At 39.8% G+C, this 20,844-nt stretch overlaps 1 protein-coding gene across 2 annotated transcripts in view; it reads left to right on the top strand.

The window, feature by feature from the left end:
- The window catches only part of Ih (hyperpolarization activated cyclic nucleotide gated potassium channel Ih), a 122,348-nt gene that overhangs the window by 88,781 nt on the left and 12,723 nt on the right, over nt 1–20,844 (top strand). For both annotated transcript variants that reach the window (XM_019044713.2, XM_072303702.1), the window contains 5 exons: nt 6,783–6,932; nt 12,007–12,225; nt 14,578–14,724; nt 15,620–15,737; nt 17,462–17,738. In XM_019044713.2, the coding sequence (XP_018900258.2) occupies nt 6,783–6,932; nt 12,007–12,225; nt 14,578–14,724; nt 15,620–15,737; nt 17,462–17,738 (911 nt within the window). The remainder of the gene's footprint in view (nt 1–6,782; nt 6,933–12,006; nt 12,226–14,577; nt 14,725–15,619; nt 15,738–17,461; nt 17,739–20,844) is intronic.

Here is a 20,844-nt window from a genome sequence, read left to right as displayed (position 1 = left end):
CTAATCAAACGGAAAATCCTTGATTTAAAACCACTTCTACCATAATAGGCATAAATCTATGATTAACTCCGCAGATTTCTGAACATTGCCCAAAATAAACGCCCAAGCGATTAACTGTAAAATTTAACTGATGTAACCGACCCGTAACAAGGGTCGAGGGTCTTGTATTGCTTCTAATGAAGGAGATTTTATTATTTTAGACTCATTTATAATTTTGATTCCTTCAAATAAACACGACTTTTTAACTTCACTTTTCCGTTTAGACCGTCGGAAGGGAAGATCACCGTCTTTCTGTGCTTCATCAAATTATTTTTTTCTTGTGATACGAAACGAACAGAGATGTGGCAACGCAGCGTGTCCTCCCTTTTGCAGTTTTCTTTGCTCAAGTGAAAAATTAAGAGAGAGAACCATTTTTAACGTCACCTACGGGGATGCGATAAAAAGCAACTTTTGACGGAGGCCAGCGCGAGCCTGACTTTAACATTTGTCGTGGTCTGGAGTCTACTTTGTGCAACCTCCAGTCCGCACAAACTTAGAGTCAGGATTGCAAGATTTCTAATCGGACTTCTCTTTTGAGAACAAACTATCGAGACATTTTCTCGCAATTTGGCATCCCGGAGTGTGCGGTTGGAAGCTAAATGCAGGAACGAAACTGCTATTTTCGACAAAGCCATTGAATTTCAAACGTATCGATGCCGTGAAATTCTAGGCAACCCTGTTCGCCCCTCGCAGGTGCATGATTGTGCTGAAATTTTCCGCTCCAAGCCGTTTCCGCACGAATGAAACAGGGTTTCACTTGTCAAAATAGACAAACTGATCGATATTCAATCGTCCGAAATGTTTTATTTCATTAATCTCCATGCAAATCTTCCTGAGGATCTTTGAGGATACTTATACACTGAGAAAAAAAGTTCGGTCGTATGGACCAAATGTAGGTACGGTGTTCAATATCGGCCGTATGGTTCGGTTCATGCGACCGCTCTCTCGGTTCTGAGAACTGCAATTCCGACTCATGCAGCCGAGCTATTTCGTTAGTTCTGTTCGGTTTGAATGCTCGATTGCATGAACCGAGAATACGGTTCCCAGAACCGAGAGTGCGGTCGCAGGAACCGAACAACACGGCCGATATTGAACACAAAACTTTCGGTTCTTCTGATCATAGAAAGGTATGAATATTTTTCCCCGCAATTTTCAGACATTAAGATCAAATTATCGAGAAAGTTCTGCAGAAAAATTGGTAAAAAAATATTTAAAAATTTTCCCGAAAATTCGTCCATTGTCAGAGGAAACTTGGCAACAGCTGAAGGCTCATGCGGTGCTTTTGCGTAGCACGGCAGCGGGCCAATTATTGAAATCGATAGACAAAGCTATAGACAAAGAAGACATAGGAGGTATAAAGCAATTCCATTGGTTGAAATGGGTGGTTCTCATAGACTAAGGGGGAAAATGATAGACTAACTGTCGGGTCTCTGGTGGGTTGCCGTTAGTTAGTCTATTGCCTACCTTCTTTGTCCATTGCAACCACCCGCTTCTACCAATAGGATCCCTTCAAATCCTTTTTGTCTTCTTTGTCTATTGCTTTGTCTATCAATTTCAATAATCAGCCCGTAGAGGAGGCTGATGAAGAGTCTCTCTCTGTCCCCGGCAGAGACAAGAGACCCTCCACTGGCTTCCTAGCGACAGGTGGAAGCTTTTACTTTCGGGGTTTCAACAATTCCTTATGGACAATTATTAGGGAGCAACAGTCATCACCCTAGTTTCGGCTGTTGACTTACCTACATGGTCGATGATGAGCTTCGGATGACGTCATGAGCCAAACAACTTTCCCAAACGTCGGCCATTTCGGCTTGTTTGCAAAACGAAACTGCCAACACGTTGTTGAGCATCAACCATGTAGGTAAGTCAATAGTAGAATGCTGAAGTCCCGAAAGTAAAAGCTTCCACCATGGCCAAGATACTAGTGGAGGGTCTCTTGTCTCTGGTCCCCGGGCAAAAACGAGTATGTGACAGTTTCGGCAGATTTTGGCGTTGAGCTGGCAACAGTGGACCCAGCTTGGTGAATAGAAGTTGCCGGCAACGGGGACTTTATGGCTCCGGGATATGGCGCGAAATTGATCGTCATCCCTCTCAGCAGTCGCGGCTCCGGCCAATAAAAAAGGGCGTAAATGCTATCGGAAACGACGATCCGAGGACTCCCTTCATGGGCTTCAGTCTTTCCGCGACTCAACTGTGAATCTCCGGATGAGGTCAGTAAGACTACGGACTGGGGTTCATTTCGTGGGAATACACTAAAATGGTGCCCAGTCAGAAAAAGTAACCGCACTGGTAAAAAAAACCTCTTGGTTCAAGAGTGCAGTTTCTTGTCGCCGGATTTAAGAGCCTGGACTCTTGTTTCAATGCAAAATCCGCTTGAATCAATTCAAAATCCGCTTAAATTAATGCAAAATCCGCTTAAATCAATGCAAAATCCGCTTGAAACAAGAGTTCAAGACTCTTAAATCCGGCGACAAGAAACTGCACTCTTAAGTCGATGCAATGCGGCATTGGTAGAGGTTTTTTTTACCAGTACGACATTTGTGAATATAGAAGTTGAACATTCTACAGTGTACCCTAGTAGCAATGACTCTTAAAAAAAGTTCTACAAAAATATGTCCAAAAAAATGTAAAAAACTTGTAAATTTTAAGAGTTCGTAAATTTTAAGTAAAAAAACTCTGAAAATACTCGTTTTAGGAAACCGTTTTGGGGGATTCTTTTAAGTAAAAAAATAGTGTTACTTTAATTAAAAGAAAACGTAAAATTTATGTAAAAATCAATAAACTATATCCTCAATTTTTATGGACTGCAACTGTTCCTTTCATACTTTTCTGTTCATCACTTTTTTTCCTCGTTTTTGCCCGCAGGAAGTTAAAACAAATACGTAAATTTTACTTAAAATTTACTACAAATTTTTCTTAAAATTTACTACAAATTTTTCTTCAAATTTTTCTTCAAATTTATGTAAAAAAAGCCTCAAACAGGGTTTCCTAATACGAATATTTCAAGAGTTTTTTTTACGTAATTTTCGAGTGGTTTTAAAGAAAATTTTAAGAGATCTCTTAAAGTTTACGAGTTTTTTACAACTTTTCTCAACAGCCACTGCTACTAGGGTAGATTCCCTTTGTCATGAGAGTTCCGACTATACGAATCCATTTTTGATTGGTATATGAAGCCTCCACAGTGTCATAAACGGGAATTAAGATTACATTTTCACCAATTGCAAAGATTATGGACCGGAGGATTGGGGGCACGGAAAGGAACAAATGGAAAGAGAGAGGGAGCGGAGATAGGAATCCGGGAATGGGTCGATCAAAGATTACAGAAAACGCCCGATTAGTGTAATCTTTATTCCCATTTGTGACATCCACAAGTCGCGTTGTCTCAACTCTCTCTGTAGAGGGGCTCCACTCACACCTGATTCCGTCTTTGCTTTTTTTCAAGATCGCAACTGAATTCAAATAGGGAACCAACTTAAGCTGGATCCTCCCGGCGAAATTTGTTTTCAATTACGAGGGAACGAGATTCCGATCGCGAAAAAGTGCCTTCATTTACCTAGCTATGCCAAACGCCCTACAGGGGGACACGAATAGTCGTATCGTTGTCTTGATAAATAGAACGTTTGTCTCTTGCCTCAAAAGTGTCAAAATATTCGTAATGTACCCATTGGTTGGCACTGTTGACTCTCTTCTAAGAAATCCAAATGTCTAAGGCGAATCATCCTAAATTCAAATATTTGATAAAATTAATTGTTTTATGATACAATCGTCTAAAAAATTGGATTTCATTTTGCAGTTCGGAACTAAAATTTTTGGCTCATCTATAAAAATACTTTTGTGAAGGAAACTAATATTACATAATTTAATTATAAGAATAACGCTTAAACGAACGAAAATAATGTATCAACGTTTTGGAGCAATTTAGACGCAGTGATCCTTATGCAATCGTAGATCATGAACACTTGAGACTATTTTTCACTCTTGGATCAGATAGACTACATTCAGCAATGAGGAAGTCAAATTTCTGGCTCATCCATGAAAACACTTACGTGCATGAGGAAACTAATAGAATATATGTCGTTTTTCAAATGAGTCATAAATAGCAGATCCTAATTGCGAAATGTACTCCGATGACATATATTTGGAGTTTTTCCAAACTTTCCTCTGAACCACGTAATGAAGAAATGAATTAAAACTAATCACTTTTTTCTATACAAATTAACATTTCTTTGCGTAAAGAATAATAAAAAAGTAAGTCACCTAAGTATAATCGATTTTTGAAGAAAATTTTAATTTGTATAGAGAAAAGTTTTCATAGTGCCGATAAAATGTTAGAAAAATTATACAGTATGCTCACAACATAGTAAAACTAAACAGTTGTAACGATGTAACCTCTGTTGAGTATTATACTGTAAACTTGCGTTGATTTGGGGCTGAAAGAACATTTTCATCGCTGCAAAGTATAGAAAAAATATTTCCGGGCAGACGTGGCAAAAAGGAGCGTCCTTCGGGCTAACCCTTTTGTTGGTATTCAAATACTGTTTGCACTTTTTCCCTTCCCGTTTTATTTTCTTTCCCGTTTTATAAAAACATGACTCCACGTTACTCGCTTATTATCACGTCCGCTCATTGAATTCAAATAATGTTTATGTAAACTCTTTTTCTCCCCCCGTCATGCTTCACCCGCGCTTCATTGAATCTTATCCTTTTTGTTTCCCCTTGGGCATTTAATTCATTTATTTCTTCATTTGTTATTCGCTTATATTTCATTATATTATTTTTCCATTCATTCATCAACGTATTCAGTTTTTCCTCTCTGATAAAACATTGAAATATAACCACACTGCATCACCTCGCCGTCCTTATTTTACTTCACTACTGCTTCTTTCCATCGCTCGTGCGTTAAAACTTGATTTATTTCTCATTCGAACGCAAAAGAGAGAAACTTTCAGCCCACGCATACACGACAACCCACGGCGAGAAATTAATGTGACATAAACTTACTACTCTTCCTTTCCTTTTCTTCCGTCTCCTCTTCACTGAAAAAAGAAGAATCTTAAATTTGCCGCCAAGAAGTATTTTTTCTTAAATCAAGAATTTTGCTGCTCAATATAAACTACTTTTTTGCTTAAACCAAGCCTTATTTTCCTTGCATCAAGAAAAATTCAGCTTAAATCAAGATGAAAAAAATTCTTGGCGGCAAATTCAAGAATCTTCATGCTGAGCCAAGCGCTTTTGTTTCGGTGTAGCACTAAGTCTCCCTTCATCCTCTTTCCATTTCTCTCTACCCTCTCTTCCGTTCCTTGTTTTATTTTTCAAGTAATAATAATTAAAGACGAGTTTTATCCTTCAGCTGATGGTCCATAATCTCAAAAATGAGGAATTAACTATAATTATCTGCTTTTAGTGTTAGTGTGATAACATTTCCTCCGATCCGCTTGTTGAAATTTTGTATTTGTCTTTTTTGGTAAGATAAGTTTTGATTGAATGGATTATGTGATCGGTATTGGTTTTTTCGTGTCGAGCTTTCCTTAGGTCAGATAAAGGTAAATGGCTAAAGGTACCCTCAGCTTGTCCATTATGACGGGCCAACAATGTAGCTCCATTACCCCTGGTAAAAATTGGCAGTAGAATCTGTGTTCCAAAATATCATAGACCTACAGCCGGCTGTAAGATTTCCAATAGCTTCTATAGCCGGCCACACAATTTCTTATAGCCTTTTATAGCCGATGGCGATTAAGCAACAGCCAGGCGATAAAGTGTATGCTAAACGTTACTAATTACGGATGCTAGGACTTGTGAGTTTTTGGAATACTGCTCTCTTTTTGGGCCGTAGTATCTTGATTTATTTTGCGAGGAAAGCTCCGTACTTTTGAAGGATACCTGCCATTCCTAATATGTTGGAGCGCCTTCAATTTCGTATGATACTGTGCAATACCTCTGGTGTGAAATAGTTGCTTCAGCGCCTGGTACGCTGCGGCGCGGCGTGGCGGGCGGGCACTGCGGGCAGCCAGCGCGAAACGCGCATTGGCGCCTACAAACCTAACAGGGATACTTCACGCATTGCGCAATGCGTGAAGTATCCCTGTTAGGTTTGTAGGCGCCAGTGCGTCGCCGCTCCGCTTTGTGTTCTAATATTAAATCTGGCGGAGTCAGCGTTATTCAACTCATGATTTTGAAATGTTTGCACACTCTGTATGGATTATTCTTATTTTAACTGATGAAAACAAATATGTAGTAAAGGAAAATATAATGTGCGTTTTGAAAATATTATGGTGATTCCGTACAAACTTAAGGATTTACAAAGCACACGAATTTCTACACAATTTCTTATAGCCTTTTATAATCGATGGCGAAAAAGCAACAGCCAGGCGATAAAGTGTAAAGCCCGGCGATAGGAACTATAGCCCGGCTGCATAATTTTTTATCGCTTCGTGTAGCCCGGCCGTATGATTTTCTCCGCACTCTACAGCCAGCTATATGCTTTTCTGTAGCCTTCTTTAGCCGGCTATAAGAATTCCTATGGTATTTTGAAACGCAGCTCTTATCGCCAATTTTACCAGGGTCATTCCACATTAGCCTCGTTTTGTTCAATAGACTTATTTAGTGGTGTCGTTATGCTTGCGATGTTAAACTATTAAGAAACGTAGCCATTAAATCAGTCTATGGATGAGCCAAACATTTCAACAATTTTGACAGCCGTTCCTTTGATGTGCTTTACTTATGATAGCGATTTTCCTCTGTTTCAGTTTTTGAATATGGCCAGCGTGTTCATGAGGATCTTCAACCTTATCTGTATGATGCTTCTCATTGGACATTGGTCCGGGTGCCTTCAATTTCTTGTTCCTATGCTTCAAGGTTTTCCATCTAATTCTTGGGTGGCCATCAACGAGCTTCAGGTACGCACAACATCCTATTTTTAATGGATCGTATTCGACCCATCGAACAGGCATACTGTCGCTAAAATAGTATCGATATCGATTGGTTCAACGTGTAAACGTAGCCTCAAAAGTCAGTCGAGTGTTCCGTGGGTACGGGTTTTCGTGATTGGTTTTTGAATCTCATAAGTACTACATGACAATGAAAAGTGAGATCGTTAGGAATGTCCTCTTTTTCAGCTTTTCTAATTTAGATCCTAAATTTTTGTGTGAGGTTGTATTTTATTGTTTTAAACCAAACGATACATCGAACCACTATCTAATTCGATTCATTTTGATTGACATTTATAGTGAAACTAAAGAGACACTTACACGGGAATAAATTAAATTGCTGATTTAACAATTTTTTAGTTAAAAGAAGTGTCCGTCACGTTTTAATGTAAATTTTACAATAAAAAATGCTAATTTAACCATCTTCGTGGTGAAAGTAGCTTGCCGCTATTGTAAAATGTACATTTGAAACATGTTGGACATAATTTTTAACAATTAAATTTTTAAATTAGCAATCCATTTTTTTCTCGACTCAGTTTAAAACGTTGCAAATTTTCTACGATATTTTACCGTTTTGTAACACGAAAAATCATCGATAATACCCGAAATTTTGTGTGATTTAAAATCCCAAATCCGGTTTCAACAGAATTTTACGGTTTCAAGGTGCCAGATTCGTTTCCATGGATTTTTACATGCAGCGGTATTTTTCTAGTGTTTTTCCTGTTGGACGGTTGGCTGCCCTCTTGGGCCCTAAGAGCCCCATACCTAGACATGCCCGTGCTCTCTCCATATAGTTTCTCTATTCAGGATATGGTTGAAAATCAAATACTCGGTTCTGATTGGTCCAAATTCCACTGTTAATAAAAGATTGATCCATCCAAAAATTGGACCGAATCCAGTGGCGGGAATTCGCCTATGGACGAGAAACGAAAACGGAGCTTTCGAGGGAAACTCAAAAGTCGGGGAGGGATATTCCGGGAAGTGGGCGGGAGTTAATAGGGATGGAGGGCACGAGGTTAGTCTACCAATTAAAAAATGTGAATAAGAACAGGATCTTGGATACTTGGAAGGAGGTCGAGTGGTTTCCCGGTCGGGCCTCCTAATTAATAGGTATCTGTTCAGTGTTCCGCAAGGCATGTAAATTGTGCCCGGGGAACAATTAAAATGTTCCTTTGATGTGTTTGACTCAGCACCGTTCAGCGTCTACTGCTCCTGATCGATGATACCGCGAGTAGGGAGTTCCCCCGCGGGGGGGGGGGGGGGGGGTACTGCCGCGCTAAGGAGGAACGTCGTATGAACATCCAGACGTTGCCAAACTTCTCTTGGCGTTAAAATTTTAAAAAATCAAAAAATGGACGAAAATTTAACTACCTGCACTACACATAATTTTTTTTTTTTTTTCCAAAAAAAAAGAGAGAAAAAAAAGTTTTATGTATAGTGCACGCGAGTTAGATTTTCATCCACTTTCTGATTCTTTAAGATTTTAAAAAACCAAAAAATGGACGAGAATGTAACGCACTCTTGCACTATATATAAAACTTGAAGAAAAAGAGAAAAAATGTTTTATGTATAGTGCAAGTGAGTTAAATTTTCGTTTTTTCTGTGGCTTTATTGTGATGAAGTCACTAAAATACGACTAAAATACTAAAATTAGTGAAAAAATTATGTACATCAAAGTAACTTCTTTGGTAAATTTTTTCATTCTTAACTGGATTACATTTTGCAATAAGGAACCACTATCTTTGGATCTTCCATGAAAGCACCTGTTTGCTTAGGGAAACCAATTGCATATACGTTGTTTCTAAAATGAGCCAAAAATAGTGGTTCCTTATTGCAAAATGTAATCCAACTAATAATTACATTTCTGGCTGATATTTGATAACTGTTCTAATAGATTTTTAATCACTTTTTGATCACTTTTCCTGGCCAAATATCAGTCTTGGGTTATTCGCGATTATTGATAATCTACGGTAGGTCCGGTCCATTAGCGCGGATAATGGGACTGCGTTTAGTAGTAAGGAATCAAGCCACATCAGCTGTTGCCGAATTTAACCAAATTTAATTTCACAAGAGAACTTTTGTGCAGATTTTTGGAAAATTTTAGGAATTTCCCTCGCACTATGCAAAAATTGCATTGAAATTTGCAAAAAAATCTGCACAACTGTTTTCACGCAAATAAAAAATTAAATTATTGCCCAATCAAATGTGACAATAGCTGACATGATGGTGGTTCCTTTCTGCTGAACGGGTTTCAGTGGAGATTCTACTGTATGGTGTGTGTAAAATAAAGGAAAATATCCAAAAAATATTTTTCAAGTATAAATATCTCAGTTTTTGTCCGAGCCAGCGAGGTCCGAGCAACGTTTTGGGCGAATTAGCTCAACAAACTGGGGTTTTGCCGAATAAGCTTAGCTGAGTTGTGATAAGTTCCTGAAACTAGTTCGCCCGAAGTTCCGCAAACCGCGCTCGTGTGACAAGGCTTTAATCGAATAAATTTGGCAACTTTCGAATTCAATACACGGCGTTCTAACTCAGCACGGTAATATGAGGGGTGCTGTGTGCTTTTCCACAGTGAAACTCGTTGTTAGATGGTGCGTACATACGTGCGGCACAACAAATCGTCGCTCCTCTAACGTGAGGGCGCATCTAAATTTTCACGTGAGCCCTGATGAACATGGAGTTATATGATGGACAGGGCTCACGTGAAAATTGAGATACGCCCTTACGTCAGAGAGGCAACAAATGAGATGAGAAAGGTTGAGAGGGATCTTCCGGGCCTTGAGTTGCGTGAAGCGTTTCTGCTCCTTAAAAACATCAAACCTATTTCGTTGGGCTTAAAAGTCACCCTCTGACCTTTATGTTTCCGTCTTTTTTGGGATAACCAGCAATTGCCATCTTGACCTTGTTCTGATTAATAAGGCTCTCCGAATTAAAGAATACAACTGACTTTTTGTCAAAATAAAACTTTGGAATGTAATTTTGGAGCTGCTCCAGCTTTTGCATTTTTAAATATGAATGGAGTACTTTTCTACCCCGCGTTAAAGTCTCCAAATATGTGCACGTTCAAAAAAGCGCTAATGCTAAAAAATAATGGTGCATGTTTCCTCATTAAAATTTCACGTATCACATGGTTTTGACGACACGGTGATCTTATTACAATTTTGAGAAACCTCACAAAGGAAGAATCGGTCGTTTTGCTTGTCGCTCAGGTCAAATTTCTTATACTAGCCAAAGAACCGTTGTCCATTTGAGTCAATCTGCGCATTGAAATAATTGTGAGGATCATTTCCTTCCTTCTCGGATTCCTTCCCGTTGCCTTCCTCGGTACACCCACAATTTTTCTCACAAGTATTAAGAGTAGAGCAGTGTGGAGATTTTGAGGAAGGAAATATGTTTTGGAGGTTTTCTCCTCCTCTTCCTCTTCTTTTCTTCTTCTACGGAGTTTGCGACACATTTTTGATACGAAACTAAGAGCAAAGCCTCTTAGCTTAAGCGGATTTCCTTCTGACTCAGGCAAAAATCCGATTGAATCAAGAGTATTTTTTCTCGTCAATTTTTTCAAAAGTCCGGACTCTAGATCCAAGATACTTGTTTTCCAGTGCATTTCAGAGGGGAAAGCTCATTCAAGCACAATTCCCCCTTCTCCCCCATAGAGATTTGCTGTTCGGTGCAATGGTAGTTACGACTAGTCCGGAAGGCAAGTACCAGTGGCGATGTGTGATAATCGATTATCGATGATTTCTCATTTGAAGCTATGGTAAAAATCGATTATTAAGGTGTTCATTGCGAACACTTTGTTCATCGATCCTTTTCCATTCCTTTTTAAATGGCAGATCAATCGATGTCTCTGTTGCAGGCAAATTTCTTTCAAATATTCTTACGTAGATTGAAATTCTGATTCTTTTCATAGTTTCCCACAAAACAATTCATTTCTCCTACAAGAAATAATTCTTTGTAAAAATATGCATCATACAATGGTATTTTAAACGATTTTTGGCTCCTGAACAGACATTTATCTTGAAATTTTCGGTACGGCAAAGTACAGAATTTTTGAAATTTTAAACTTTAAATATATGAGAAGCATTCAAGGAGGAAGGAACAGGAAGAGTTTGTAGATTTGATGAGTCATTCTTTCCAAAATGTTGAAAACTCGAGAGCTTTCCGTTAAGACGAAAAGATCTTTGCAAATTTAAGAATTTGCAAAATATTTTAAAACCTCCAAAATGAAGATGTTGCGTGTGTGAGGGATTTGAGATTTGACCATTGATTCTTATGTAAAAGTTCGCAAGAAACACGATGGTGCCACTGGTTTTCTCTGAAATCATCTCCCAAGCTCAAAAAAAGCTCTCAAAGTGAGGCCAAAATGGAGGGGATATCCCATTCTACCCTAGAGTCCACCTCTACATCAAGACAAACTCTCTGTGCAAAGATAGGGAGCAAATACATTAGCAGGGTTGCCGTGTTTTCAGTTTTGGAGTCCCCAAATAAAGTGGCAGCCCTGTCAATGTATTTGCTCCCTATCTTTGCATGGAGAGATTGTTTTGATGTAGAGGTGGACTCTCAGGGTAGGGTGGGATATCCCCTCCATTTTGGCCTCACTTTGAGAGCTTTTTTTGAGCTTGGGAGACGATTTCAGAGAAAACCAGTGGCACCATTGTGTTTCTCGCGAACTTTTACATAAGAATCAACAGTCAAATTGCAAATTCCTCACACATGCAACATCTCCATTTAACTATCTGCCTAGGCATTTGATAAAATGCCTGATTTGACTAAATGCCTGCGACACATCGCAAATCACGCCACGCCACTGGCAACTGCAGAAGCGTTTCGGATCTAGTTTGAATAATTCTCCCACATAATATCATTAATTGAGCTTATCTTGCAGACTAATAAATTGTACATGCATGCACCGCGAAGAGCAGTCTTTCGGCTCCGACTCATGCTCTTGCAACTTGCAATGATGCGCTTGTAAAACACAAGTCGGCGTTGTACGCGGGGTTAGTGGGGATGTTGTATGTTTTAAACGGTTGGTTTGCATGTTCAGGAGGCGTACTGGCTGGAACAGTACTCTTGGGCGTTATTCAAGGCCATGTCGCACATGTTGTGCATCGGGTATGGGCGCTTCCCGCCGCAGTCGCTAACGGACATGTGGCTCACCATGCTCTCCATGATCAGCGGGGCCACCTGTTACGCTCTCTTCTCAGGTCACGCTACCAACCTCATCCAAAGCTTGGATTCTTCAAGGAGACATTACCGGGAAAGGGTGAGTCCTCAAATATTATTGTATTTCATGCCTTCAGAGGCGGACTCAGCAATTTGGCAACACCGGATTTCCTCCATTTAAACCCATGCTAAATAATCGATTCTTTTAGGAGCACCTGGCCCCTCCAGGAATCGATGTATTTCCATAGGTTTAAATGGGGAAAAGCAGTGTTGCCAATTCGCTGGATCCGCCAATGCTTTTACTTTACAGTATAAAATTGATCATATTTTGCAATAAGGAACCACTAAATCTAGCCCATTTTAGAAACAACATACATGCCATTGGTTTCCCTATGCAGATATGTGCTTTTATGGGAGAGCCAGAGATAGTGGTTCCTTTTTGCAAAATGTAATCCAAATCATAAGATTAACGCGTAAATTATAACGCCTGAGGCGCGAAACGCTTCAGGGGAGGGGGGGGTATTCTTCATGATTTTACAGTGCTTTAAACTAAATCATTTTCATCAAACAGTTTCCTCTCTAAAATGTGAATCAGCAGTAGAGATTATGAAACACTGCAACCGGAAAATGTGCTTTCCACACTTAACGTATCAATTATGAAGTTATTTCTTTTTTTCTCTTCTTTATGCAAGGGCTGTAACGTGATGGTTTGGGGGGAACATTTTATCAAATACGAATATGAATTACAGGACTTTCCAACGAAATGCACTCACCTAACGCCGCAATTTTTCAGAAATAAAAAGAAATTACCGCGGTGATTTTTAAGAGTCATTACTTGAGATTACAGTGGAAATCGAATATAACAACCTTCGGGTGACCGGTTTTTTCGGTCGTTAAAGCCGATAGCTATTAAAACAGATAGTTAGATTTTTACGCACTCTCCTAAAGTCAAAAAGCAAAGAGTAAAGCTGTGCTGGCGCCAGGTATGAAGACGAGGTTTCTTTATTTGCAGGAGAAGAAACACCACTATTTTTAACACGACATTCTCATTTTTTTTTATTTGTGTGTACACCGTTGTATGCCACACGCGGTGCATGCTGATCAGAAATTGTGCACACCGCGGACGCCATAGGTCTGACACCGAAAAATGACGAATATTCAACGATAAAGCGCGCACCTTGGTGCAGGCGCAATGCGTTTAGTGCGCATACAGTCGTGTAGTTGCTAATATGCGTTTCACGCCGACCGCATTGTGTTTCGCGCAACGCATGAAGTATTTACACGGTCTTGCAGGCGCTAATATGCCTTGCGAGCTGACCCAGACGACCGCACTGTGTTTGGTGCAGTGCGCGAAGTATTCCCACAGTCTTGTAGGCGCTGATATGCGTGTCATGCCGACCGCGCTGTGTTTGACGCTATTACTAGAACGGGCGGAGTTGAGCGATTCTCATCTTGCTTGACTGCTTATGCCGATGCACTAAGACCGAAGCACCATCACAAGGAAAAAAGCAAAAATAAACAAATAAAAAGAACTTGTTACTCAGATGGAGTTTTTGCGCACACTGAATGGATCATTTTCATTTATAACGTGCTACATAAAATCCAACTAATCGTCTTCTCTTGATTTACATGTGTATCGATAGTCTTAAATAGAGAGCATTAAAAGTGCATTGCCTCGCTGAGCAATAATCCGGTCGTTGCAGTCGATATAGCGCAGCCCGAAATTTCGAGGAAAGTCCATCGCTAAGTCCGATATGTTGATATATGCAATGTCGTCATAAACAATACGTAAATACATTGTGTAAATGGGAGTTTAGCCGGGACCAGTAAAATTGCGCCGTTATGCCCGATAGGTCGTTATATCAGATGTCGTTATATTCCATATCCACCAGTGTTCGAAACTCACAGGCGCCAACGCGCCAAATGCGCCTAAAAAATCGGTCATGGCGCCTAAAAAATGAAGGTTCTGCGCCAACGTGGCCCCTAAAAATCTTGATTATCATAGAAAGTCACATAAAGAAAGAAAAACAAATCTATTTGAATTGAAAAAACCTATAATTTTCAATGCTGCAAGTGAAAGCTTTTTCTATTCTTCACGATTTCATTCTCAGAGCTTTTGTCTTCCCCAAGTTACAGCTACTTACTAGTTCTATTACGAAAACATCTTGCGTCTAACTTTTAACTGAATGCGCCGTATTATATGGGCAAAAAGTCAATTTGGCCCCTAAAAAATCTTTAATGGCGCCTAAAAAACGGGCTTGATGCGCCACATGGCTCCTAAAACTCAAAGGTGAGTTTCGAACACTGATATCCACAGTATTACCTACCTAAATTTTTATGTATTTTTCGTGTATGCCTCTGACTCAAATAAAGTCGGATTTTACGGATGAAATAAGGAGCTTCAGAAAACATCGCAAGATATTAATCATACAATTGATCATTTGATTCACAGGTAAAACAAGTTGAGGAATACATGGCTTACAGGAAGCTGCCGAGGGATATGCGGCAAAAAATTACAGAATATTTTGAACATAGGTATCAGGGTAAATTCTTCGACGAGGAGGCCATCCTCGGAGAACTTTCTGAGAAACTTAGAGAGGTAAGTGTCGTGAACATTTTCCTCTTACAGAAACCCCCAATAGCGATTATGCAAGTTGGCAACGCTGTTTTGCCTCCGTTTAAATCCATTGAAAAAATCGATTTTAAGGGAGGCAAGCTGCCTCACTAAGAATCGATTGTTTTACATACATTTAAATTGAGGAAAAACAGTACTGACATCTTTAAAGAATCGCCATCGGGAACTCCTAACGTCGTCAATCATTGGCAGCTCCAGCAAATTAGCAACATTGTTTCTTCTCCATTTAAACTCATGGAAATGTATCGATTCCCAGAGGGGCTAGGCGCTCCGACAAGAATCGATTATTTAACATAGGTTTAAATGGAGGAAATCCGGTGTTGCCAAATTGCTGGATCCGCCTGTGTCGTCAACCCTTAGAATTTACAGAAAATCATCGCTTTATTAACTGTTTACTTGAACATGAGAAATTCAGTGCTGTTGACGGGCACTCCCAGAAAATTTGAGAGTACAAGAGTTAAAGAACATTTTAATATTTTTAGTTGAATTTTTCATCGTTTTGCCGTTTTCATTTCTTTTTCATGGAATTTTTAAAGATTCCGGAATTCATTAGTAGCAGGATGATTTTTTCGATGAGGGGATAACGAGGTGTAAATGAAAAATTTGATAATTGATCCAAGATGTATCATCGATTTCCTCTCAAGATTTGGAAAAAAATCGCATTAAATCCTCATAGCTTTTAAGACTGAAAGAAGAGTAGCTCAATCTATAGCTCCCGGAAGCTTTCTTTGAATCGGCGTATTAGCCATCTAAGCTGTCTGACGATAACAATGACTCCCTAAAACAAAAGCATAATCCCAAAATCTCAAAAGCATTCTTTCTCGTTTGTATACTAATGACTTTGTTTCTCTTTCCCCAGGATGTAATTAATTATAATTGTAGGTCTTTAGTCGCTTCAGTTCCATTCTTTGCCAACGCTGATTCAAATTTTGTCTCTGATGTTGTTACGAAACTTCGATACGAGGTCTTCCAACCAGGTAATTGCATCTTCCTTTTCCTTAAGTTGTAATTTTACACCAAAACTTACGGTCATCTTAAGACAGCTGTGAGCAAAGCTATCTAGTTAAGTTGAAAATAAAGGAATCATAGCTTTACTACACTCAGTTAATTATCCTTTTACGGCTGCCCTGATTTTTTGCGGTTGCCGTCATCAAAAAAATAAAGGAAAGAACTATAAGCACAGCTTTTCTAATACTTCCAAATAATGCAATAGAAACGAAGAGCAAATCTTGAATTTATATGTAGAGTCCCTTTATACTGAGAGTCAAGACAATTCGGCTCATGGATGTCACAAACGGGAATAAAGATTACAGAAATTGAACGTTTTTCGTAATCTTTGATCGGCCCATTCTCAAATGCCTTTCTCCGTTCCTCCTCTCATTCCGTTTGTTCCTTGCCGAACCCGTAATTCCCTCGTCCATTCCAGATTATAATCTTTGCAATCGGTGAAAATGTAATCTTTATTCCCGTTTGTGACACTGTGGAGGCCTAAAATACGGGAACCAATCAGAAATGGATTCAAATTGTCTTGACTCTCAGTATAAAGGGACTCTATTTATATGTAAAGACGCAGTTAAGTTGACTGATCCCGCTTTCACCGATTTCCCACTTAAACGAGTTTACTGATCACGTGCTTGCCGATGATCACCGTATCCCCGTAATTGCCGATCGTGGAGCTTTGAATTTTCGCCCCCCCCCCCCATCGTTCAAGGTGTCTGGATCCGCTTATGATCCAGCATCCTCTTTGGCAGCTTTTCTTCCGGCATCCTATAACACTGAAAAAAAAGTTCGTCGTACGTACCAAAGCTCGGTGTTCCATTCCATCCCAACTAATTCGGTTCGTGTAACCGAACTTGTGCGGTGAAGTGAACTGACAAACTAAGTTTGGTCATACATGCCGAACGTTCCGTTACACGAACCGAAAGATTAGTTTGACGAACCGAAAGTTCAGTTTGACGAACCGAAAGTTTAGTTTGAAAACCGAAAGTTTAGTTTGACAAACAGAAAGTTTAATTTTACAAAACCGAAAGTTTAGTTTGGCAAACCGAATATTTGGGATGATATGGAACGCTGAACTTTTGGTTCACATGATCGGATTTTTCTTTCCAGTGTAGCATGACCATTCGTGAACAATGGAGATGTTGCATGTGTGAGGGATTTGCGATTTGACCAATGACTCTATGTAAAAGTTCGCTGAGAAACACGATGGTGCCACTGGTTTTCTCTGAAATCACTCCTAAGCTCAAAAAAAGCTCTCAAGTGAGTCCAAAATGGAGGGATATCCCACCCTACCCTGAGAGTCCACCTCTACATCAAAACAAACTCTCCATGCAAAGATAGGGAGTAAATACATTGACAGGGCTGCCGTGTTTTCAGTTTGGGAGTCCCCAAATAAAGTGGCAACCCTGCTAATGTATTTGCTCCCTATCTTTGCATGGAGAGTTTGTCTTGATGTAGAGGTGGACTCTCAGGGTAGGGTGGGATATCCCCTCCATTTTGGCCTCAACTTGAGAGCTTTTGTTGAGCTTGGGAGATGATTTCAGAGAAAACCAGTGGCACCATCGTGTTTTTCGTGAACTATTACTTAAGAATCGATAGTCAAATCGCAAAGCCTCACACATGCAACATCTCCATTTCTTTGACCGCTCTGTCTTTTCCGCTTAAAACGACTAATTCGAATGTCGGATGTCCACTGCCCCAGGTGATATAATCATTAAAGAGGGGACGATCGGGAACAAGATGTACTTCATCCAGGAGGGGATCGTGGACATCGTCATGGCCAACGGGGAGGTGGCGACGAGCCTGAGCGACGGCTCCTACTTCGGCGAGATCTGCCTGCTCACCAACGCCCGGCGGGTGGCCAGCGTCCGCGCCGAGACCTACTGCAACCTCTTCTCCCTCTCGGTCGAGCACTTCAACGCCGTCCTCGACCAGTACCCGCTCATGCGCCGCACCATGGAGTCCGTCGCCGCTGAAAGGTACAGTAGACGATTAGAGCTTTTACAGAGAAACGCCGAGGCCGCCCAGGACCGGGTCGCCAAGCTCCGAGTTCCGCCGGACCCAGGTGACCCCTCCATCTCCAAACAGACTCAGACCTAGGCTAGACGAGACTAAGACCTCACCGAGTCGTAGGGTCTAGGGCACGTAGCATCGCAGATGTCAGCAAAGACAAACTCTTACGAGCAGCTCATGACAGCTATAATAGACAGGGTTGCCAGGAAACCGGAAAATGTCGGGGAATTTTGAAAAGTCAGGGAAACCGGGAAATGTCAGGAAAATGACGATAATGACGATAATGTCAGGAAAATGATAAAAATGTCAGGCACACGACGAAAATGACGAAAATGTCAGGAACAAGACGAAAATGACGAAAATGTCAGGAAAATGACGAAGATGTTAGGGAAAACCGGGAAATGTCAGGGAATATGATGGAAATGACGAAAATGTCAGTGAAAATTTGTTAAATCACCTTCATTTGCTTTCTAGAATGGGTTTGAGGTTTCGAACAACAAATTTTGCCTGAAAACTATTTTCAATTATGCCTTCTTAACCATCCGGCACATCTTCAACTGTCAGGGAATTTCGCCAAAATGTGTCAGGAAATATCAGGAAATTTACGAAAATGACGAAAATGTCAGGGAAAACCGGGAAATGTCAGGGGAAATTTGTTAAATCACCTTCATTTGCTTACTGGAATGGGTTTGAGGTTTCGAACAACACATTTTGCCTAAAAACTATTTTGAATAATGCCTTCTAACCACCCGGCACATCCTCAATTGTCAGGGATTTCACCAAAATGTGTCAGGAAAATCAGGGAAATGTCAGGGAAATTCATTTTCTAAATTCTGTGGCAACCCTGAATAGAATGAACGGTGGACGCATTGAAGTAGATTTTGATTTTTGGCGGGCGGAAAGTTTGAATTTGCAAACGGAGTTTGGAATCTTTTAAACCGTCCGCCATCGTTGTTCATGTAAAATTTTGACGAGTAAACATCGATGCTTGGTTTCTATCCTTTAGAATCAGTACAAGAACCTAGGAAAGTTAGGAAGTAAATATTGAATTTTGACCTTAATCGAAGAATTATTGATTTGGGTTTGTCACGGTGCAGAGTTATTACTTTGCAGTCATGGTAGGTAATCGTCGTGATTTTATCCCTACTCTTCTCCGGAAATTTCAAAGAATCTTCAGGGGACATGTCTTTCGCAGGTTGTCATTATTATTATGGGGCCGTTTACGTCACGCGGGAGAACTATTCCTACTGTAGCGATAAAGCATTTTTCAAGGTACAAGATGTCCACAATTGTTTTGGATGAAAAATATTTCCTAAACACATTTTGGCCGACCTATAGATTCAAAAGCGGGATCTAAACCTCTCAAGAGTCAGGACACACCTTTCAAAATTCAGGTTTGGAGGAAGGAACACTTCTTTGACTATCCGCAAACGACATTTTCATTGCCTAAACTAGACTATATACTCTGAAATGCTTGTATACATATACAAAATGTACCTACTTACGCTTCGTTGCCTTCTAGCGTTCCTTTAATTTTCCTTGATTTGTCATTAAATTTTTTGTAATTTTTTAAGTTTATTCTTTGTTCTTGTTTTGCAGACCTTTCTCATATATTTTTTAGTTCCCTTTGTTATACTTTCTCCTTTTGGTCCATTTTAAGTTAAAGTAGCTTTACTTAGTTTTTAGTTCTTGATGAAAGCGTTTTGTTTCGATTTACGATTCCATTCAATTAAATATATCATTATTTAACAAGGTAAATCTACCGCTAATTGAATGAGCCATCAACGAAAACACCGAGCCTCAGTGGCGAGGCGTGAATGATCGATTATCGATATTTCTCCACATGAAACTATGGTAAAGAATCGATTATCGAGGTGTTCGTTGCGAACACCCTGTTTATCGATCCTTTTCCATAGGTTCAAATGGTAGATCAATCGATATATCTCAAAGCACGCCACGATACTGCAAACTTTGAAATCGCTCTTGAGGCCCGAGAAGAAAAGGGGAGACCTCCATCCGATAATCGTTGAAGCGGAAAAATATTATTTTCTCATGATTTTTAGTGATCGTTAGTGGCTGTTTTAATTGCGAAGTATTTTTGCTTTTTTTCACTTTGTGACCCGTAAACATACAAAAACTCATACAGTAATGTTTATGGATCGAATGCAAGCTTCCAATTTTTTATTAGAATGTATTGTTCAACTATTTCCTGTCAATTTTATTCCCACAAAGAAAATTTTAAGGAGTAGGTAATGCGATGGATGAACTCGGGAACCTTATGTCTAGATAAAGGTGTCTCAAATGTCCAATCCCGTTTGATTCTTAGAGGGAAAACTTTACTGTTTGAATTTTTCACAGAATATTTTTCCGAAAATCATGGACATTCGCCCTGAATCTCGCTGAATAATTTTTCAGTTTATCAGTGAAATGTGGCGGGAAATTCGCAGCGGTTCGAACTAAGAATGCTCAACTTGTTCTCTAATATTGCTTAAGGTGATTCGTCAAGCTCAAGTGACGTGGTCGAACTGGCATGCGATATATCGCATCGATTAGGTCAAAAATCTCGGTCGATTTTGAATTTTTAGCGAAAAAAAGGACGATAGCCCCTGCGCATGAGCCTAAAGAATCATTCTAATCCCAAAAATCAGCAAAATTCCGAGAAATGAAAGCAGAATAGTGTTTGGAAAAAAACCTCGCATTCGATACAGAAATTGATGGCTGAATCGAATGCGAGGTTTTTTTCCAAACACTATTCTGCTTTCATTTCTCGGAATTTTGTTAATTTTTGGGTTTAGAATGATTCTTTAGGCTCATGCGCAGGGGCTATCGTCCTTTTTTTCGCTAAAAATTCAAAATCGACCGAGATTTTTGACCTAATCGATGCGATATATCGCATGCCAGTTCGACCACGTCACTTGAGCTTGACGAATCACCTTAAGAACATTTTTTGATTATTTCCTAAAAACTTCTCCTACAGATAGAAGTAAGACGTGTTTAAAACAAATTTGTTTTTCGGTGTGCAATTAGGGCCGAGATACGTAGTTTTTTAAGTTTCACAATTAATTAATATGA

Source organism: Bemisia tabaci, chromosome 8, assembly GCF_918797505.1.
Source record: "Bemisia tabaci chromosome 8, PGI_BMITA_v3".
Taxonomy (NCBI): Eukaryota; Metazoa; Arthropoda; class Insecta; order Hemiptera; family Aleyrodidae; genus Bemisia; species Bemisia tabaci.
The sequence above is the reverse complement of the archived record's forward strand: the minus strand, read 5'-3'. Positions and strand labels throughout refer to the sequence as shown.